The sequence below is a fragment of the Daphnia magna genome, linkage group LG9 (genome assembly GCF_020631705.1).
Source record: "Daphnia magna isolate NIES linkage group LG9, ASM2063170v1.1, whole genome shotgun sequence".
Taxonomy (NCBI): domain Eukaryota; kingdom Metazoa; phylum Arthropoda; class Branchiopoda; order Diplostraca; family Daphniidae; genus Daphnia; species Daphnia magna.
The window spans coordinates 5,174,951-5,195,609 of record NC_059190.1 but is presented as its reverse complement, the minus strand read 5'-3'; the positions used below and the strand labels follow the sequence as shown (position 1 = coordinate 5,195,609).

The following is a 20,659-nucleotide window of genomic DNA, read 5'->3' as shown; positions in this document are numbered from 1 at the left end:
GAAAAGAAAAAAAAAATGTGTTTCCGAAGAAATGTCAATCCCCAGAAGGTTTCTATATCAATATTGCAAGAAATTTTCCACTATTGAGCTTGATGTACTTGACAAATATACCTATATTGGAGGATACCGAAAGCCGCACCAGGTAAGTACTTTGTGATATTACACAGTATTCAGTTAAGATCACAATTGTTTCTCACAAAACAATTTAATGCAATAACTCATCCTTAATCTGTCTTACTAGGACATGCAGTACTGGACCGCCAAAGGACGTTATAAGGACGCACTTAAACCACGGTCCTTTTATGTTGATGTTTGTGTTGAACTCATTCAGCACTAGATGGAAGCGTTATGATTTTCTGAGAAAAACATGGAAGACAACGTCTGAGTGATGACGCTGCGGCTCTCGACGTTGATGCAGAGAAGTTGGAAGATACGTCCGGTCTGTGTGGTATCTCTGACAGAGTTCAAGTGTTATTGTAGTACTGTGTGAAATTGAATTCTTGTGCTTTGAAAAGTCTCATTCAACTTATCTCCTATGCTAATCAGGGTTGCCACCCGTTTCGGCACTTTTTTCGGCATTTTGAATTTTGGTGTTTTCGGCACCAATTCTTTCCGTTTCGGCACTGCGATTGTCTTTTTCAGCACCGCCACCAGAGGTGGTCCTAAGTATTGGTATTACAATGTATGTTTTCTTAGCCACTTTTGTCCGTTACGGCACTATTTTTGTCTGTTTCGGCACCGCCCCAAAATTCGTAAACAATAAATTCCACTAGGTGTGGTGTTATAATATATTGTGAAATTTTGCTCACTTTGTTCTTAGACGCTTTGTTAGCAAGTTTATTAAAGTTTATTTGAAGTTTATTAGGTATATCATGGAAAGACCCACTAGATCGAGGAAACAGCCCAGCCGGTGGGCAGATTATGAGGTTAGTGGTGATTCTGGGTGGGTTGTGCGAGGCAGAGGTAGACGTGGTGGACGTGGGCTGGCTGTTCCTAATCAACCGATTCGGCCAAATGCATTGACAATCCAAGGTCAAACAGGTAATAGAATTTTGTTACATTGTTGATTCGTTTTTTTAAAATCAAATTTGGCTTTGGTCCATTAACTTTAAATGAACTGACACCAGAGGAAGCCGCTCAATACCTGGAAGCCGCTCAACGACATTCATCAAGGGGATCTATCCCTGTAATGGTTGAACAACCTAATATCATACCTATACCGGATGATGAAAGTGAAGATGGAAGTGAAGAAGAGAATGAAAGAAATAGCGTGGAGAGTGAATGAGAAATCAAAGAAGAGAGTGAGCAAAGTGATATAAGAGGAAGTGAAGAAGAGAATGAAGGAAATAGCGAGAAGAGTGAAAGAGAGAGTGAAGAAGAGAGTGAGCCAAGTACCCCACCCACACGAAGTCGTTGGCGTCGTCGTCACGCGATAGAAACGCTTTCTCCAGGACGTCGTTGGGAGGAACGTCGTCGAGCCCATAATCATTCAGCCGAGAGGCAATCTTTGTCAAGGAGTCAAAGCGAAGAATCAAACGCAAATATTACCAAGAGTGATCTATCATTAGGCGAAGAAACACTCGCTCCTGTGACTGAGGGGTTTTCTCAGCAACGTAAACCTCAGCGGGCTACACACATGCGCTGGAAACTTGTATTTAAAGCAGGAAAGAAGTAAGAAATACTATTCATTGTTCTTTTACGTTTTTTTTCTAACGTGCTATTTTTAAATCTAGGTTAAGTAATATCCTTGTTGACCGCAAACATGGATACAAGTTTGGTGTCTGGAAGGTGCTGAGTAATGGTATTCTTTATCGGTGTAATCATCGACCACAGGAGAATCCTTGCAAATGCACAGTTTTTCAATCAGGTACATACATCGTCTTTTTAAAGATTTCTTGTATTATTTAATGCTTATTCTGATTTCAGGCAATGCAATCATCCAGCGAGGAGTGCACATTACTTCCTGCCCAAAACAAGAAAATATATATGAGTCGCTAGTCATTTACAGGGACGCTAAGCGTGAAGGATTGAAAAATAAGGGGAAATCTGCTAAGGCCATTGCCGACCCCATCATCGCCAAGCACTTTGCATCAAATAGGAGAAGGAAACTTGTGAATAGAACACAAGTCTGTAAATCAGTCAACATGGTTAGGTATTTTTACACATTTCTTGCCTAAGTATTTATTAAAAAAATTCCAAACTTTGTTTAGAGCGAAGACTCGTCCAAAAAATCCAAAAACACTGGATTTTACATTTGAGGACGATGAAATTCCGGATGGGCTAAACCTTCATGACGTAGTAACCGCTAAGCGCAAACACATAGTCTGTTTCACTAACAAACAGGCGCGGCTATAAAAAAATGCTAAAAGATGGTACATGGATGGAACATTTAGCATCATAAAAAAACCCTTTATGTAGATGTGGACGATACACGCTTTCATTCGATATGGAAACGAAAAGAAAATGGTTCCATTATGTTTTGTCCTCATGTCTAGTAGGACTCAAAAGGACTACATACGTGTGCTGAAACACATAAAAAATGTAATTCTCGGTAACAGGTATAACTATAAATTTTTTATGACTATGAATGTAGTAATTACGAGACATTATTTATTTGTACAGTTACGCCATGAAAGAATGTGTCGTTGATTTTGAGAAGTCAGTGTGGCTGGCTATTGAAAAACAGTTTGGTATTGGTGTTAAAATATTTGGATATGGCTTCCATTGGACCCAGTGTATTTTTCGCCGCATAAAATCATTGGGTAAAATAAGACAGACAAATTAATAAGTAAAATTTTGAAATATATTAATGAATATTATAGGTTTAATAAGAGCATATCGTACAGACATGCTAATTCGTGGGATTTGCAAGTGAGTGTGAATATTTCTATATTTATTGTGGAACTTAACAGATGTATTTACTAACTATTGCAGGAAAATGATGTCTCTCCATCTCCTCCCACATGGAAAAATCCCTTCTGCCTTTGCAAATTTAAGATCAGCTGTTTGGGAAATTGAAAACAGGGAGAACCGAACTATGATGCGAAAACTGTACAACTACATGGAAAATACCTGGATTGACAGCTTGCTTTGGCCTCCTAAAGTTTAGTCGGTCTTCATGCAAGAGGTATTAAAAGAAAAATATAATTTAAAACATTCAAATGATTACATTCACTCTAACATGCTTTAGGTGAGAACCACTAATGACGTTGAAGGCTGGCACACACATCTCGAAAATCACGCTGGACTTAGCATTAGCAGTAAAGGCCTCAACCTGTATATTCTCCTCGAAGTTTTCTACGAGGAGGCTATACAGGTTGATATATACACAAAGATGCTTGAACAGGGTCAACAACTGACAAGACAGCGAAAAACTTTAAAAGAATTAAATTTAAAACTGTTTGGTTTGTGGAACGACTATTCCAAACAAAAGATAACAACCGCAGAACTTTTAGAACAATGTGCAGATATTTACACAAAGTTCAACGCAATTAAATATGCAAAAACTGCGAACGATGCTCGTCTCTTTGATTTAGAGACAGAATAGAAATTAAGTGTATGAACAAAATTGTATTGGATGGCTCAAAAAAAAGAAATACAAAGAGAACACTGTGTTCACTAAAAAATATTCAAAAATTTCACCAAACCGAAATCGGTTCGGGTGTTAACCGAAAAAAATGACACATTTCATAGTGAACACTACCCCGAACCATGCCACCGGTTCGGGTGTTCACCAAAAAAAACCCACAGTGAACACTACCCCGTGCCACCGGTTCGGGTGTTCGCCAAAAAAAAATGCAACATTCCAGAGTTGTTCAAATAATAAATACAACTAGTACTCACAAATAAAATAAAGCTCACAAATGAAATCCAATTTGAAGAAATAACAGCAAACACCACGCGAATAAAAAAGGAAAAAAAAATCAAGAGCTCCGCTCTGTTACTACGCGACCGCGCGACTGACAATTTCACGACAGACAGCATAAGCATAAGTCAGGTGGTGGTGGTGGCGCTGACTTCCAGAACTATACGCGCTGACTTCCAGAACCATACAGCTAGCGCCACTAGTGGCCTGAACAAAGTGTAAAGTCGACAGGCCTGTAAAGTACCGAAATCATGGCCTGGCATCCCTGTATGACTTGCAACATATTTTTATTTTGTGCCGAAACGGACACAGTTGGTGCCGAAAGAGACACAATTGGTGCCGAAACGGAGAATATAAGTGCCGAAACGGAAAGATTTTTTAATAAACGAGGAGATTTTAAATACAAGGGGGGACCAAGCGTTTTATATGGGTGCCGAAAACGCCAAAATCGAAAGTGCCGAAAAAAGTGCCGAAACGGGTGGACACCCTAATCAGGAGTCAAAATATACACTCTACTCGAGTATTAAACTGACAAAACTCTTCTCTGATATTATGTTCTAACAGTTTATGGGCCCAGATTTCGCCATACCGTTAACGAACTTATCAGAATGGCTCAAAACTACTCTTTGGATGCTATAAAGCATTAAGAAAGTTTGATGGAACTCAATTCACTACGTGGAAACACAACATGGAAATGTTGTTCACTCTCAAACAAATGAGACAGTTCATTCAAGGAGAAGACAACGAACCTCAAGAAATCTTTGCTGGTGAAGGTGATCTTCGTGTAGTCACCAATCAGGAATTGATCAATCAATGGAAGACAACTGATTGCTACGGCAGATTTCTCATATTCAATTGCTGTGATGAGACTAGAAAATTGGCGCTTCACAACTGTAGAACTAGCTATGATATGTGGACTCGGTTGGAAACCCAATATCTTCAACGGGCTGCAGACAACAAGCATCTCTTACACAGAGACTTCATGAATCTGAGACCAGTCGACAATCAAGGTATAATGAGTCACATTACTGAACTAGAATCCAAAGCCGCTGAACTCAATGATCTTGGAGTGATGGTGACAGAACACCACCTCATCACTACCATTTTGTGTAGTCTTCCTGAACGTTTTGCTAATCTGACGTCCATTTGGGACAATCTCCCTGACGCTGATAGAACAATGGAAGCACTACGGGCTCAGATTACTGGAGAAGAAAGAAGGTTCAACAACAGTCAAGGACATTCAAGTAGTCGTTCATTGAGTATGAATTCAGACACTCGACCACTTGCCAATTCCAATGGGAATTCTGCTCTGATTGGCAACGAATCACGTGGAAGAGGACACTTTCGAGGTGGAAGAGGTCAGTCAAGAGGGCACATCAGTAGCGGGATCAATAGGGATCTTGTCTCTTGCTCATACTGCGGGAAAGACCGCCATCTTGAATTCGAATGTCGAACTCGTAATTCCAATGAAAACGAGAAAACCAAGTCCAGTTCTTTTCACTACAAACGGCCTAAAGATGATCGAGACCCAGCTAATTCATCCGGGAAGAAAGTCGATTTTTCCCTCATCTCTTCATGTTGCTTGACAGCTACGAATTCGAAGGACATTTATCTTGATTCAGGTGCTACTAGGCACATGAGTGGCGATGAATCTATGTTAACTGATCTACGCATCATCCCTGACAATAGCTGGCCTGTGAATGGAATTGGTGGTACTGTCCTTTATACCCGTGGAATTGGGACAATGCGACTTGTCCGACACGTTGGAGATTCGTCTACGTATGGTGAAGTCAAAGAAGTTCTTTTTGTTCCTGGACTGGGCGTCAATCTCATCTCTATTGGATGCTTAACTAAGAGTGGATTCAAAGTTTCTTTCTCTGGACTACAAGCTATCATCAAACAAAACAAGACGATCATTCTAACAGCATCCCGGTCTGGGGAGACTCTGTATCGTGCTGATGCTACTCTTGCTCCTCCCACTGAAGTATGCCTTGCTGCAAACACTACCGTAGCTATACTGTCCACATGGCACGAGCGATTCGCCCACATCAACAGTAGAGCAGTTCATCGAATGGCGTCTGGAATTGGTGTAAATGGGATGATCGTCGCTCCTGGTGGCCGAAAACTGCATGACAGTTGTCATGGGTGCCTACTTGGGAAAATGCACAAGCAGCCGTTCACTCATAGCAACTACACTGCTGATTCTATTGGTCAACTTGTTGTTTCTGATCTGGTCGTGCCACTTCAAGTCAATTCTGTCGGTGGAGCACGTTACTATATGCTATTCAAGGATGTGCATAGTAAGTACAAAGTCGTTTATTTCATGGAACGCAAGTCTGAAACAGCTGATTGTTTTTTAGACTACGCAAAGAAAATCAAAACTCAAACGGGGCGTCGTGTGCAAACTCTTCGTTGCGACGGAGACAAGGTGTATCTGAACGACTACCTCAAAACAGCCTTGGCTGATCTACAAATCAACCTGCAAATCAGTGCACCCTACACTCCCGAACAAAATGGTATTGCTGAGCGTGATCATCGCTCTACGGTGGAATCTGCTCGAAGCCTTCTACACTCTCAAGGAATTTCTCTCAAATTGTGGGCTGAATGCATCAATGATGTTGTTTACGCTTTGAATCGGTCGGTTTACACACCAGACGTCATCACCCCTTATCAACGTTGGTTCGGCGTCAAACCGGATGTGTCCAGACTGAGGGTTTTTGGGTCTGTGACTTATTTTTTATCCCAGATGCATTACGTCAAAAACTAGATGCTAAAGCCACAAAGGAGCTTATGTTGGAGAATGTGAAGAATACAAGGCTAGTCGTGTGTACGTCGAATCCACAGGTCGCACGCACATCTCTAGACATGTCCAGGTTTATGAACGTGAACCATATTGGAAACTACCGGTTGCTGAAGTTACCTCGTCTTCATCATTTCTTCCTCCGGCTATCGTTTCGCCTACTACTACATCCGTCAATACACCAGTTGTTCTTCTTCCAAAGGAAACGGCCAAACGGACAATTCTGCAGACTACTCTCCCCATGCGCACTTCCAAACGGGGTCTTATTCCCAAGAAACTCTTCCAGTTTGAGATGGATGATCCTCTCCCGGTTCGTGGACTCATGAGCTACTGTGTGGATTTGGCTCTGAAATCTGTGTCACTGTTTTACGAACCACGTTCCTTCAAAGACGCTATGAACGGCCCTGATTCCATTTACTGGAAGAAGGTTGCGGATGATGAAATCTTCTCTCATGCCAAGAACAACACTAGGACTCTCACTCCTTTACCACCTCATCACGTATGTATTCTCAGTGGCTGGGACTTCAAGGTAAAAACGGATCAATTTGGTCATCTCCTACGTCGGAAGGCTCGATTTTTTGCCAAAGGCTATCGTCAAGAAAAAGGGGTTGATTACCTCGAGTCATTTGCACCTGTCGTCCGCTATGACTCTCTCCGTCTCATCTTGGCTATTGCTGCTGTTCGAGACCTCGAGATCGTTCTCCTTGATGCAACCACCGCTTTCCTCAATGGCGTCGTTGAAGATGAAATTTATATTGCCCAACCTGAAGGGTATGTGGACGTTGGCCGTGAAACTGATGTCTGTCGGCTCAACAAAGGCATCTACGACATTTGACAAGCATCCCGTATTTGGAACCAGTTGCTCCACACCGCTCTTATTCGTTTTGGCCTTTCACAGAGCCCTGCAGATCCCTGCGTCTACCATCGCATCACTCGGGACTCCTATCTCGTGTTTGCCATCTGGGTCGATGATGGGCTTGTCGCTGGTCATAACTTGTCTGTCGTTGATCAACTTATTTCTTTCCTCAACACGCAATTTGAAATTAAGACTGCTGCCCCTGGTTTGTTTGTGGGCATGATTATCACGCGTGACCGTCCGAACAAACGAATTCATTTATCCATTTCTCAATTCATTGATAAAATGATGGTTACTTTTAACATGTCGATGTCTCGCGCAGTGACCATGCCTGTTCTCAAGGGGACCCCGCGTCTTTCTTCCTCCTCCACCCAGGCGTCTCCTGCTGACGTCGCTGCTATGCACCACATTCCTTACCGCCAACTCGTGGGGAGTATAATGTACGCGGCTCTCACAGTTCGACCAGACGTCGCCTTCATGGCAAGTCAACTCGCTCAGCAATTTCATAATCCAACCATGATTCACTGGAAAGCTGCTAAACGTGTTCTTCAATACCTCGGCTCAACACGCTACCATGGTCTCTCGTTCGGCGGTAAGGGCCATGACAACAACATCGTTGTTGTGTATTCGGACGCAGACTACGCTGGGGATCTGGATTCAAGACGGTCCACCACTGCATATATTTTCATTCTGAACGGAGGGGCAATCAGCTGGTGTTCTCGACGTCAACCCATTTTCGCCACGTCTACCATGCAATCGGAATATATTGCTGCTAGTGATTGCTCAAGAGAAGTGGTGTCTATCCGGAGATTAATGGAAAATCTAGGCACTGTTCAACTGGAACCGACTCTGATCAAATTGGATAACCAGTGTGCTATTGGTCTTTGTTCTAATCCTCTTGCTCACAAAGGTGCCAAGCACATTGAAGTACGTTACCACTACATTAGAGAATTAGTACTGAACAAAACTATTTGTGTGGTGTACGTGGGGACTAAACTTCAATTGGCAGATGCGCTAACTAAAGCTATTGATGGCGATACTCACGAAAAATTTCTAAAGGGGATTGGTCTTGTTGCTGTGCCGATTGAGAATTTAGTGTAAACTGAATTCTATTTTTAAATCAAAGTTTCTATTCTTTTTTGCACTATGAAACACTTGGATTTATCATTCTATCTTAAAAATTAATCTTCAACTATTTTTTTTTGTGTGTTCATTTTTGGTGGTGAAATTATCTTAGTTCTGAATGAGAGAGAGTGTTGATGTTTGTGTTGAACTCATTCAGCACTAGATGGAAGCGTTATGATTTTCTGAGAAAAACATGGAAGACAACGTCTGAGTGATGACGCTGCGGCTCTCGACGTTGATGCAGATTAGTTGGAAGATACGTCCGGTCTGTGTGGTATCTCTGACAGAGTTCAAGTGTTATTGTAGTACTGTGTGAAATTGAATTCTTGTGCTTTGGGAAGTCTCATTCAACTTATCTCCTATGCTAATCAGGAGTCAAAATATACACTCTACTCGAGTATTAAACTGACAAAACTCTTCTCTGATATTTTGTTCTAACATTTAAAAAAATAAATTGCGTCCCTCAGAAGACGTCTTATTTTGATCCATTTCTTTAAAATCCACGTTTCCACAATTAACAGTGTAGCGTTGGGATTCAATTTTGTAAGAATTACGTACACCACATCAAATAATAATCCAGAATTTCTTTTTCAATACGTAGTGATTGGTTAAGAAGAAGAAGCTCAGTCTATGATGCGGGAGTCCAGTGATCGAAACTCATAATAGTTAAGTTTCTCTTCTGGTATCTTGGTCAAAGAGCGCAAGGTGTAGATTTGTGAAATGCTAAAATTTATTCAAAAATTCATTTCGTAATGATGGAAGCCAAAACTATTTCACTGTATTTTATTTCAGTCTAAAAAAGCTAAAACAAAGGAATGTTGCGTATATGGTAGACAACTCGACTATCATTCGGGAGAGCCGTGTTCGAATCCGATGGTAGAAAACTACTATTTGAATTTTTTTATAGAGAAAAAAGTCGTCCCAGTGAACGCCAAAATGAGAGTTTTGGTGCCCTAGCAGAACAAGTTATCTTTAAGATATCTTCCAGACAGAAAAACATCTACTAATTAGCTATCTTATAGATATCTTTTCAGTAGTCTATTGTCATGTATTGAAGATATCTGTTAGACTATCTTGAAAATATCTTTGAAGACATGTATGAGACAATTCATCAAATATATTTTCTTATGATATAGAACTAGGTAAGCGTAATAATCGCAAAAATAGTAAATAAAATTTCATTAGAAAACAAATCTGTATTAAATACACGCACATTAATGCCAACGCTTTCTGAGAATACCACAGTGGCACAGTACATATGTTTCATAAAAAACGTAACTAAAATTAACATTTTCTTGATATTAAATCCAGGTTGGTAGGTTCTACTCGCTGACTTTGACTTCTGCTTTTTTTATGGTAATAATTTTCAATCCTTCTGGTATCAGTAATTTTCAGTTGTGTCTTCGCTGTCTTCTCCATCTTTTCCTGGAGCATTTGCTTTTCGGTCATAAGTTGCTTTCGAATTCTTCAGAAATGTCTTGGTTTCGCATTCAAATGCTGATATCTCCATTTCCCGAAAGTCTTTATTGCTTGATATTCCTCCTAAAAACAAAAAAATATATATACACTGTTACTTTTCTACTACAATTATGAATAGGGTTTACTTTGGATGGCCTAAAAAGAAGTATTTAATTGAAAACAAAAAAAAAAATAAATAAAGTGTTAACATTATTTGTCGATTAATAGTCAAAATATTTACCATTCTTTTTATAATTTCCCGAATATTGTTGACTGTTGTCCGACGGCTCACAAGGACTTGGTGATGGCGTTGGCTGGGGAGTGTAAATGGTCATCATTTGCGAATCATTCCTGTAAGGTGGGATACTTTGCATATCGTTTGTATCGCCATGAGTGTTCCCTGGAAAATCTTACGTGATAGAAGTTGTAAGCAATAAAATAATAATTATGCTCAATAGGGAAATATAGTTCGTCAATCCCACCTTCTTCGCTACTGTCACTGTCAATGTGCATATCATTATCATACTGCTTTTCGTGGATCTCATTACTTTTCTGGAAAGACATCACTTGGGTTGAACAGCTCCTAACATTGTTGACTGCATTCCACCTATCTTTTTTTTTTATCTAATAAAAATTAAAATGTGGTACTCATGTTACTGGACACCAATTATAAACAGAGTGTGGACCCGACGACTCAATATTTATAAAACCAGTCTTTTTACCTGATAGTACGGATGGCCCGGCAAGTGCAGTTCCAACTGATGGTATTTTCATAGTGGATTTTGCAATTTTGTTACTGCTGTTTGGCGTGACTGTATGGTTGAACAAATACATGAATACTTAATAAATACATTGATATCCATGCACACTCAGCCTTACCATTCTTACTTTTGCTTCTCAGCGTAGGAGGTGGCAGAGGAAGCTTGGTAGTTTCAGATGAAGATTTTCTTTTAACAGGTGTACTTTTCTTCTTCACCGTTGACTTTTTGGTTTGAGTTAAACTGTCCTCTTCTTGTTCACTCTCTTGCTCAGTTGTAGAAAGTTCCCCAGGCAGCTTCAAACTTTTTTCTATCCTTTGACGATGACCTCTTCCAATATCAGATGACCTGGTGAAAATTGGTAAGCCTTTCTCAGCTCGTGGCAAATTTTCTCTGGCCTCTTCATATGAGTCTAATAAGAACAAATTTGATCAATAAGCAAATGATTATCAAACAATAACTGAAAGCTTTGTTACCAAATTGGTGGATCACTTTGAAAGAATGACTGCGTTCCCAAGTAATAATGTCTGGGTCCTTTCCATCTTTGAGCAAGCTAAGTTTATAGGCATGAGTATAAGAATTGTCTGGTGTATACAAAACATCTTCATATATCCAGTTCTTGGCAGCAATTAAAATCCAGCATCCTTTTAACGGAGGTTCTTTCGGTACTTCAACTAGGTAATGCGACATTTTTCTGTAACTTCAAACTGAAAATGCTCATCCAGCTAACGAGCAACCAAATCCGCCATGACGCTTTCAAAATGGTGCCAGCTGACAGTTTAATAGTCATGCTTGGAGTTGCCTTTCTTCCAACATTTAAAATTAATTAAAAAACAAATTTATACTGTTATTTTATGAAAATCTTAAAAAATGAATAACGTATAAAATAATATTTTGAAAGCAAAATTTAAACAAACATATGGTTTATAGACATAAACGCCGAAAGTATAAATGATGCAACACTGGTTATATATCGATTAGTTATAACACTCTGTCATCAACGCAGATACAGACGCTATAACTGTTACTGATTAAGTGATTATTTTGGAAATTTTCGCCTTTGTTTTATTTTTTCAACGGAAAACGATCGCAAAATATGTTTTAGGTAATTTCGGAATCAATTTTTAAGCTTTAATTTTTTAAATAATTTCACTGTTATTCGACAGCAATTGGAAATTTCAATGGCGTAACTACACATTAGATATACTTGCCACCACATTTACACAAAAATAGTTTCTGCTTATATTCTAATTTTGTGTGCTCTGCATTTGGTGCGTATATTATTGAAGAGGTTTTAATGAAGGAAATTTTTCTGCCTATTTCCAACATCTTGTAGATTGTTATGATAGCCAAAAGCATGGCCAAAAGGTTATCAACAAAGTTTAAAGCTACGTAATTTTTAGCAAACCTTTATTTGATGTAACTGTTTCCTTTGCATTTAGGTATAAATGAAGCAGCGTCTATCTTTCTACTTCTAGTTCTGAAGAGGAAATCCCTACGTCAGAAATTCATATACATGCTTGGATACTTCCACTATATTCAAGGTTACTTCCATTTACGATTCCAATTTTATTTAGAAATAACCAGAACACTAAGTTTATTGTTTCTTACTGGTATTTCAAATTTTGTGCTTCTTCCAAGGGTAGTTTAAGTCTTCTTTAAGTCTAACTTAGTCAACGGTAGTTTAAGTTGACATTGTAATCTAAAATGTCAAAGCGAAAGCAAAAGGATGTTGTGAGACCGAGACAAAGATCTAGAAGAGTTAGAACATTTATTGAAGAACATATGCATTTATTGGAAGAAGAAGTAAGTGATGCGGTTGATGAACCTAATGATGCGGTTGATGAACCTAATGATGCAGTTGATGGCAGAACTCTAAGTGTTGCTGAAGTAGAAAATGTTATCCCACTTGCTGTTTCCATCGACGATGTGTTAGGTAATGATGATTTTCATGAAACAATGGCCGATGGAGTTGAGAATGATGATCATCATTCCATCCATTCATCCATCCATAGCAGTTCAGAATCTGATGTTAACTTTCTTGAAGAAGTCGATTCGGATTCCGAAACTTTTTCGGACTTGGACTTTGATTTTTGTAAAGCTCCGAATTTTGATGAAAACTTAGTTGATGATGTAGATGATTGGAAAGTAGATTCGGACATTGACAACGATTTAAACGCAATCGACAACCAGAATTTATTTAAAAGACGCCTTTGTCATTGGGCAGTAGATTCGAATGTAGCGAGGGAAAGCGTCAATAAGCTCTTACAAGTTTTGAGAACCGACCCTTCTAATTCTTTTCTACCTAAAACGTACAAAACTTTGCTAGGCACTCCTCGAAAAGTTCATGTGATTGCTGTAAGCCCGGGATTTTATTACGGGTTTACTATTTTGGATGGGATCGTATGTTCTTTAAATTCAATTAACGCTACATTTCCTTCGAACAGTCATGAACTCAAGATGTTAGTTGGTTGTGATGGGACGTCATTTGGAAAGAGCACAAATAGTCAGTTGTGGCCTATACTTGGTAAAGTTTGCATGGACGGAGCGCAATGTTTTGACATTGGTTTTTATCATGGGCACGCAAAGCCAGATGATATAAATTCTTATCTGAAACATTTTTGTGACGAAATTTCTAAATTAATGAACGAGGGTTTTCAATTCAAGGGGTGTCACATTAAAATTAGAGTAGAATCTTTTTGTTGCGACGCTCCCGCTTGTAGTTTTATTTAAAATGTCAAGCCTTGTGGAGCGTATTATGGGTGCATGAAATGCGAAGTTGAAGGTGTTTATGTACGGAACAAATCTGGCAAAGGCGGTAGGGTAACCTATCCCGAAATAGATGCGATATTGAGAACTGACGAATCTTTTCGTGATCGAGATCAAATTAATCATCATAGTGGATTTTCTAATTTGGAAAATTTGTCGATCAATATGGTTGACGACTTTTGCATAGATCCAATGCATCTTGTTTTCTTGGGAGTTACGCGTAAATTGTTATACATTTGGGTGCATGGAAGAAAGAGCATGAAAGCAAGGTTGTCTTGGCAACAAATGAATGAAATCTCAAAAATTCTTTTGAGAATTCAATCATTGATTAGTGTGGAATTTTCTCGAAAGACTCGAACGCTAAATGAACTATCTCGGTTTAAAGCTACCGAATTCAGGTTACTTTTGCTTTATATTCTGCCAACAGTCTTAAAAAATCGCCTTCCCGATGAAGTTTACCAACATTTCATTTTGCTTCACGTCGCGATCAGAATTCTGTCTTGCAAACGAAGCGTGGAAGAAGAAGCCAACATTGACTATGCACACAGTCACTTGACTCTGTTTATTCAGAAGTCTGTCAGCATTTACGGAGATCAATTTCTTAGTTATAATGTTCATAATCTTATTCACTTGGGAAATGAATGCAACAGACTTGGAGCACTTGAAATGTTTAGCTGCTTTTCTTTTGAAAACCACATTGGTAAACTTAAAAATTTGGTTCGCAAGAGCGCGAAACCCCTTCAACAAATTGTGAATCGTGTAATGGAATTGCGCTCCAATCTCCCGGTTCAAAAAAAATCAACAAATCCAAATTTAATCAAAGTTATTTACGAACATAACAATGGGCCAATGATTCATGGCCTACGTGGGCAGCAATTTGAAAGGGTAATTTTTCAAAAATTGAGATTTAGTTGTAAAAGCCCAGACAACTGTGTGGTAACTGATGATGATTCTGTAATTTTGATTGAAAATTTTGTTGAAAACAGAGAAGGAGAAGTATATTTCATTGGAAGAAAATTTATGAATTCTGAGAATCTTTACAATCTTAATGGATTAGATTCGAAAACAATAGGCACACAAATTGTTAACACACTTTCGAACAATCTAGAATTTTGGCAATTAAATTCCATTTCTTTCAATGCTATGAAAATTCCTGTAATTCATGATATTCCACAGTCTCCAAAAAGTTTTGGCATTGTTTCAATAATGAATTTTGATGCAGAAAACTAAATATTACTAAGTAAAATGCAGGTAATTTAAAATGCTTTAAGTTTTTGTGTTAATATTATAACGTTCGTCTCGTTTTAGGCAGAAGCCATGGATTCTCCCAAAGAAATTGTCCCCATATAGCTGCAAAATGGAAGCTATTTATGCTCAAAATAATCTCCAATTAATTCAGAATAATTTTCAAATCAAATCACACTGTATATTTTTCTTACATACATAAATACATTTGAAGAAATTCAATTTGATTTCATGCTCACGTTTTATTTCGCTTAACAATAGAATTGGTTGTCACATGAGTTGAATATTAGCATGAAGAAAAAATAGAAGAATATTTTGAAAATCAAAAGATATCTATTATGAGATGTTTTATAGATAGCTACACTCTATCTCGTTTAGATACCTTATTATAGATATCTTTTAGATATCTTTAAGATATCTTTATTTTACGAGACATTAGCAAGATAGGAAGATATCTTAAAGATATCTAGAAGATATCCTGTTCTACTAGGGGTGACCATAAAAATGCGTGTATTAGAGCAGTTTTTGCCGGTCATCAACACCTGTTAAAATCGTCTTTAAGTCGTCATTGTAGGATTTCAGGACAGAATACAGAAATCCTAGTGGTGCCGTTAGGATGAATAAATATCCTTTAAAGACGTCAGTGTGCTGTTTGGGAGCAGATATCTAAGGCGGCTACAAAAAACAACTTGTCAAATGTGAGGAGAAGATTAAGCGAAAAGCAAAAACCGAAGAAACCGGATAAGAAGTGTGCATACTCAAACCAAAAATGTGGACAACCATGCAAAATAAACCAAAACGTGCAAAATCTTCAACTAAAGAAAAATATCCCAAGTGAAAATGCCATAGTAGTTTGTATCATGTGCCAAGAATTATTTAAAGAGGGTAGACCCGGTTAAAGTTGGATGCAATGTTTAAAGTGTCTTTTGTGGACCCACGTCAGTTGTGTGTCTAAGAAAACACGTTTTTTATGTTTAGAATGTTCTGAAATTGGTTTCTGTGATGTACATTTGTTTTGGTTTTTTATATCCTGTTCTCGTCGTTAGCATTTCTTGCCAAGAATAAACAATTGAAGTCGTGTTCTTTTTTTTTTACATTCTGATTTAAGTGCTATCACTAGGCAATTAAGCCTATAAGAAAAGCATAGGCCATCATACCCGCATAGAGTGGGCAACATGCCCCTCTGATGGGGCATATTGTCCTTATATTTAAAAATTTTTAATGATGTAATATATTCATAGATCAGAAAAGATACAAATTCAGCTCGATGCACCTCGCAGCATATGGAAAGAAGACTAACGCTGTCACGAAAAATTTCTTGATAACTAGCTTAAAAGAACCCCTGATGTAGGCTTCCTCTGATTTTAGGTGCTTTTGAAGAATACTCTCCACCTTGGCGATGGTGTAATAAAAGCCGAGTGAGGCGAAACGGAGGAATCCTTTGCTCTTAAGGGTGTTAATGTGTGCCGCGTAAAATTCACTGGGTAGCTCACTTTTTTCGGACGTAAGCGAAGCGAGGCACTTGTCACAATTGATCTCATCTTTTCTGGTAAATATAAGGTACCTAAAGTTGTAGTACGTTGCATTGGATTGCACCCGATCAAGATCATCTCCCAGAAAACCATTTCGCTTCTAGCTGCAAAAATGAGCCCTTTCAAGAGATTGGTCCTTTAGGTTGTTCCTTATTTTTGCGGATCTGTTAACGTTCTCTTTCAAACTTTTCAACATACAATTTTTTAGCTTGTAAGGATATGCATCCTCTCTTGGTCGTCGATGTTACCATCAAGTTAACTTGTTGACTTATCAGAAAATAATTAAAAACTAGAAACTTACTTTTTAAAAATGATACACTTTGAAACTTTGTCACTTTTTCTGTGAAGTTCAACTAATTCATTCTCCTGAAAATAATTTAAAACGAGACATTAATTTTTTTTTAATTAAAAACTACGAAACTTTATCATTTTCCCACAGTTATTCATTGTTGTTACTGCTTAACCATGGTCTCAACCGGTCTTAACAATGAAATGTTATGACTGATCCGGGTAGTCAGCGCATCTAGCGGATGCCCAGATTTTAGCAACATGGTCGCGCACTATCTCGTCTATGCTTTGCGACGAATCGCGCAGTCACTTTTTCTACTGAGGAAAGTCGACTCTTATCGACTGTCTATAAGAGTCGACTTCTCCATTAGAGTGTGCCTTTTTGAATGCTAGGTTGAATTTTTGCTTTTTCTACTGAGGACAAGTCGACTCTTATCGACTGTCTAGAAGAGTCGACTTCTCCATTAGAGTGTGCCTTTTTGAATGCTAGGTTGAATTTTTGCTTTTTCTACTGAGGACAAGTCGACTTTTATCGACTGTCTATAAGAGTCGACTTCTCCATTAGAGTGTGCCTTTTTGAATGCTAGGTTGAATTTTTGCTTTTTCTACTGAGGACAAGTCGACTCTTATCGACTGTCTATAAGAGTCGACTTCTCCATTAGAGTGTGCCTTTTTGAATGCTAGGTTGAATTTTTGCTTTTTCTACTGAGGACAAGTCGACTCTTATCGACTGTCTATAAGAGTCGACTTCTCCATTAGAGTGCGCCTTTTTTAATGCTAGCTTGTATTTTTGTACTGATTATTGTATTTACTTGTTTGAATGTAGGGTTTGAATGTAAAACGTTTGCAGAATAAATATATTTTAAATTCTCGTGTGTATTTTTTATGAACGGTTGATTTTAAAGGTAAATTTAATAAAGGTGATACTCTCACTTGGTGCTGGACTAGTGATGCTTAGGATACATTACAAAAGTGGTACAGGAATATACATAACTGAAGCTTTATTTAATTAAAACGTAAACAGCATTTGTTAATATATATTTAGATCTAATTTAATCTAGATTGTGCGAAAAGTTGCTCGCTAACCAATGGACAAAGTGGTAATCGACTCTTATTGACTAGTTGATGCTTATAGAGTAGTCGATGCTTATGGACTAGTCGATGCTTATGGACTAGTTTGTATTCTGTTAATTGTTTATAATTATTATATCAAACTTTTTAACTACGGAAATACGGAATATTTTTTAAATAATCTTTGGTAATTTTATAAATTGATGTTAATTTATTAATTCTGGAACAACTCCTTTCCGTTGCTCTTGGCAAAAACCATTGACGGACCTTGAACTTTGGCAACTCGGCAACTCTGCATCGATCATCAAGAATTCAAGAGTAATAAAAATATTACAAACTCATTAGAGAGATAATAAAAAATCGCTTAAAGTATTTCCGAATCATAATGGAAGATGAAAATGCTGATGATGAAATAGCCTCAAATGAAAGAAAACTGAATAAAAATTTAATTAAAAGAGAGCTCTTTCGATTTCTGTAAAATTTAATACGAAAAATATGAATGGAAAAAAGTTTCGAACAAGAATTTTATTTTCCGTCTTTTCGGTTAGATCCAGTTATAGTCTAGATCGAAAAACCGAAAAAGTTTTTCATGTTCAAAGATTTTTTTCCTTATAAATATTCGATATTAAATTTTACAGAAAACGTAAAAATAAAAACTTTCCGACTTCAATTGTAGCAGTTATTGATGATTAAAATTTTTACATTATTAGAGGGGGGGGAGACAAGCTTACACACCGAGACTTTGGGCTCTTCGTTTGCCCATTTAACACTAATAAACATAGTAAATATTTATATTTTCGTGATCCTTGTGTCACGAAGAATGCTTTGATGCAAAGAAATGGATTTTATAACATGTTTTTAAATGTTTAATTTGTAAATGTCTATTGACCAATCCTCGACGAGCATGGCGACGGCCATTTTTTTACGCGGGTTTTACAAAATATATGAAATTTAGGGCTAGTTTACCTTTTATTAACGTTTTGAATTAACATATACATCAACCATTCATTTAGATAAGGAAACACAAAATTGATGAAATTTATCTTTATTTCAGTGTTGTACAAATTTTCAACCGATTCTTTATTCAAACTGGAAGTCGATGATGCTATCTAATTCTGTATGATCGCCATCAATTTCGCATTCTCCTTCACTATCTTCCAACTCGCTCTCCATCTCTTCATTTCTATTTTCCCCTTCGCGATCTTCCAGTTCATCTTGAATTGATTCTTCGTCATCATCATCGCAATCATTTTCACTTTCGCTAGCCCAATCATCAATTTCATCACTTACGACAGGTGTTGCGAAGCTGTTGGAATGAGGGCTGGTATCAACGGGAACCCAATGACAGTCATTAAGCAAGCGAATTATTCTCCTAATTTCGGAACGCATTATAAAAGCTTTTCCACGGACTAAGAGATCTTCAAATTGGACGAGATTTTCGGACTGTTCTTCTAACTTCTTTTTGCGTCCATCAGGCCACAATGAAATCTCTTCATTTCTTCCTCCACCTGCACAATCTCTTCCTTGCTTCTGGCTGCAAGCATCCACGCATCAAGTAAGTTGAAATTTTCTTGGAAAGAGACTGAAAATTTATAAGTTAGCCCTAACTAATTTTTATAAATGAATTTTGTTTTCATACTGTCGTAAAGAGATTGCCAAGGAAAAACTCCACGGTAGCAGTCATCCATGGTTACCACCTCCCCATCTAGTTGAGGATTCAATACTTCAATGATCTTTCCAGCCTTTTCGATATACTTTCTCATCTCCTTTTTTAGTGCGATGCGCTGTTTGGAGGAATCTTAAATAATAACGAATTAGCACAAACATTTCAAAAAATATTTTTCATCGATACCAGTTTGTGTCGCAATACGATTCTTTAGGTTCTTGATAATTACATGGATTCCTTCCAAGCTTCGTTGGGAAACCGATAACGGGGTTTTGGGGGAAATTCTCTTGTCTTTTAAAAATAAACGAAGAGTTTACTCAAATTGCAAAATAGTTTATTCATTACTCATAGACAACCACTACATACTTTTACACTTGCGGGCTTCTTCTTTTAGCTTCTCGAGAATTACTGGTAGTTTTTCAAGTATGTTCATGCCAATGTCATTTGCAGTTTCCATTTTTGCCGCTTCCAGCTTACCTCTTATTGACGTGATCTGAAAAATTCGTTTACAGTTAGATAAGAACACAACAGGCGGACAGACACTGGATTCATAGTAAATAACTAACTTGAATATAATAATCCTTCAATTTCTTTGATCGAGCCAAAGACTCCGGATTAGGAGGTCCAAGTTTAATAATTTCTTTTATCTTTGTCGTACAACGGATCAGCGCCGCATTGGCCTGTAATGAAATATAAAAGTCGGCGTTAAACGGCGTTTTCGAATAGCTGGTGTACATGTATAAATTATTTCATTATACTAACGACTAGTGTCGACCAATCATTTGCTAATAACGAATGATCTACAGGTGTCGACTAGTCCATTTCATAAAAAACTAACCTCCGCAAGTTTATCGTCGATATTTTTTTTACGCCCAACATTTTTTCTTCCCTTTCCGTCACTAAACGATTGAATTCGCTTTCATAACGAATAACGTTTGCTTTCGCCTGAAGAAAACCAATTGCAATAGAATTACCATTCTTGTTCTATATTAAATAAAAACTGCAAATATTTACCGATGCCAACATTTTCGGTAATAGCTTTGGCATTCTTTCTTCCTTCTCTGTGTTGTAATAAATCATCGCTTGAGTAAGATGATCATGACGGTCTGTATAAAACAAATAAGAATGTTTGACATAACAATTAAGAATATGATTTTATGACGCGTTTTCAAACACACTTGCTCGACTCATGTGTTTCGTCGAACTTCCATATCTTGCCATCTTCG

General features: G+C 37.8%; 2 protein-coding genes and 2 pseudogenes across 3 annotated transcripts; 2 read left to right on the top strand and 2 right to left on the bottom strand.

Moving 5' to 3' along the window:
* The first annotated feature begins 492 nt into the window (after positions 1-492).
* On the top strand, positions 493-3,662 carry LOC116935849 (annotated as a pseudogene).
* A 6,235-nt stretch (positions 3,663-9,897) lies between these two features.
* On the bottom strand, positions 9,898-11,610 carry LOC116930736. The gene is made up of 6 exons (XM_045179145.1): positions 11,339-11,610; positions 10,984-11,274; positions 10,827-10,916; positions 10,587-10,728; positions 10,346-10,513; positions 9,898-10,188 (listed from the first exon to the last, which is right to left on the bottom strand). The coding sequence occupies exons 1-4, from the start codon at positions 11,550-11,552 to the stop codon at positions 10,712-10,714; spliced, it is 612 nt and encodes a 203-aa protein (XP_045035080.1). The 5' UTR covers positions 11,553-11,610; the 3' UTR covers positions 9,898-10,188; positions 10,346-10,513; positions 10,587-10,711.
* A 223-nt stretch (positions 11,611-11,833) lies between these two features.
* On the top strand, positions 11,834-15,052 carry LOC116930458. 2 transcript variants are annotated; one of them, XM_045179139.1, is made up of 4 exons: positions 11,834-11,967; positions 12,029-12,230; positions 12,305-14,882; positions 14,940-15,052. In XM_045179139.1, exon 3 carries the CDS (start codon positions 13,629-13,631, stop codon positions 14,859-14,861), a length of 1,233 nt encoding a protein of 410 aa, XP_045035074.1. In that variant the 5' UTR covers positions 11,834-11,967; positions 12,029-12,230; positions 12,305-13,628; the 3' UTR covers positions 14,862-14,882; positions 14,940-15,052. The 2 variants fall into 2 exon arrangements, with proteins under 2 accessions (XP_045035074.1, XP_045035075.1); XM_045179140.1 differs by lacking the exon at positions 14,940-15,052 and having other exon boundaries at positions 12,305-13,609.
* A 3,719-nt stretch (positions 15,053-18,771) lies between these two features.
* On the bottom strand, positions 18,772-20,258 carry LOC123475911 (annotated as a pseudogene).
* Between the last annotated feature and the right edge of the window lie 401 nt (positions 20,259-20,659).

What these genes read in the sequence shown, in the direction of transcription:
- LOC116930736 (XM_045179145.1), bottom strand. Translation starts at nt 11,552, where the DNA reads ATGTCGCATTACCTAGTTGAAGTACCGAAAGAACCTCCGTTAAAAGGA. An exon ending in CAAAGTGATCCACCAATTTG is followed by an intron (nt 11,275 to 11,338) that starts GTAACAAAGCTT and finishes TGTTCTTATTAG; the next exon opens with ACTCATATGAAGAGGCCAGA. An exon ending in GAGAAGCAAAAGTAAGAATG is followed by an intron (nt 10,917 to 10,983) that starts GTAAGGCTGAGT and finishes TCAACCATACAG; the next exon opens with TCACGCCAAACAGCAGTAAC.
- LOC116930458 (XM_045179139.1), top strand. Translation starts at nt 13,629, where the DNA reads ATGAAATGCGAAGTTGAAGGTGTTTATGTACGGAACAAATCTGGCAAA.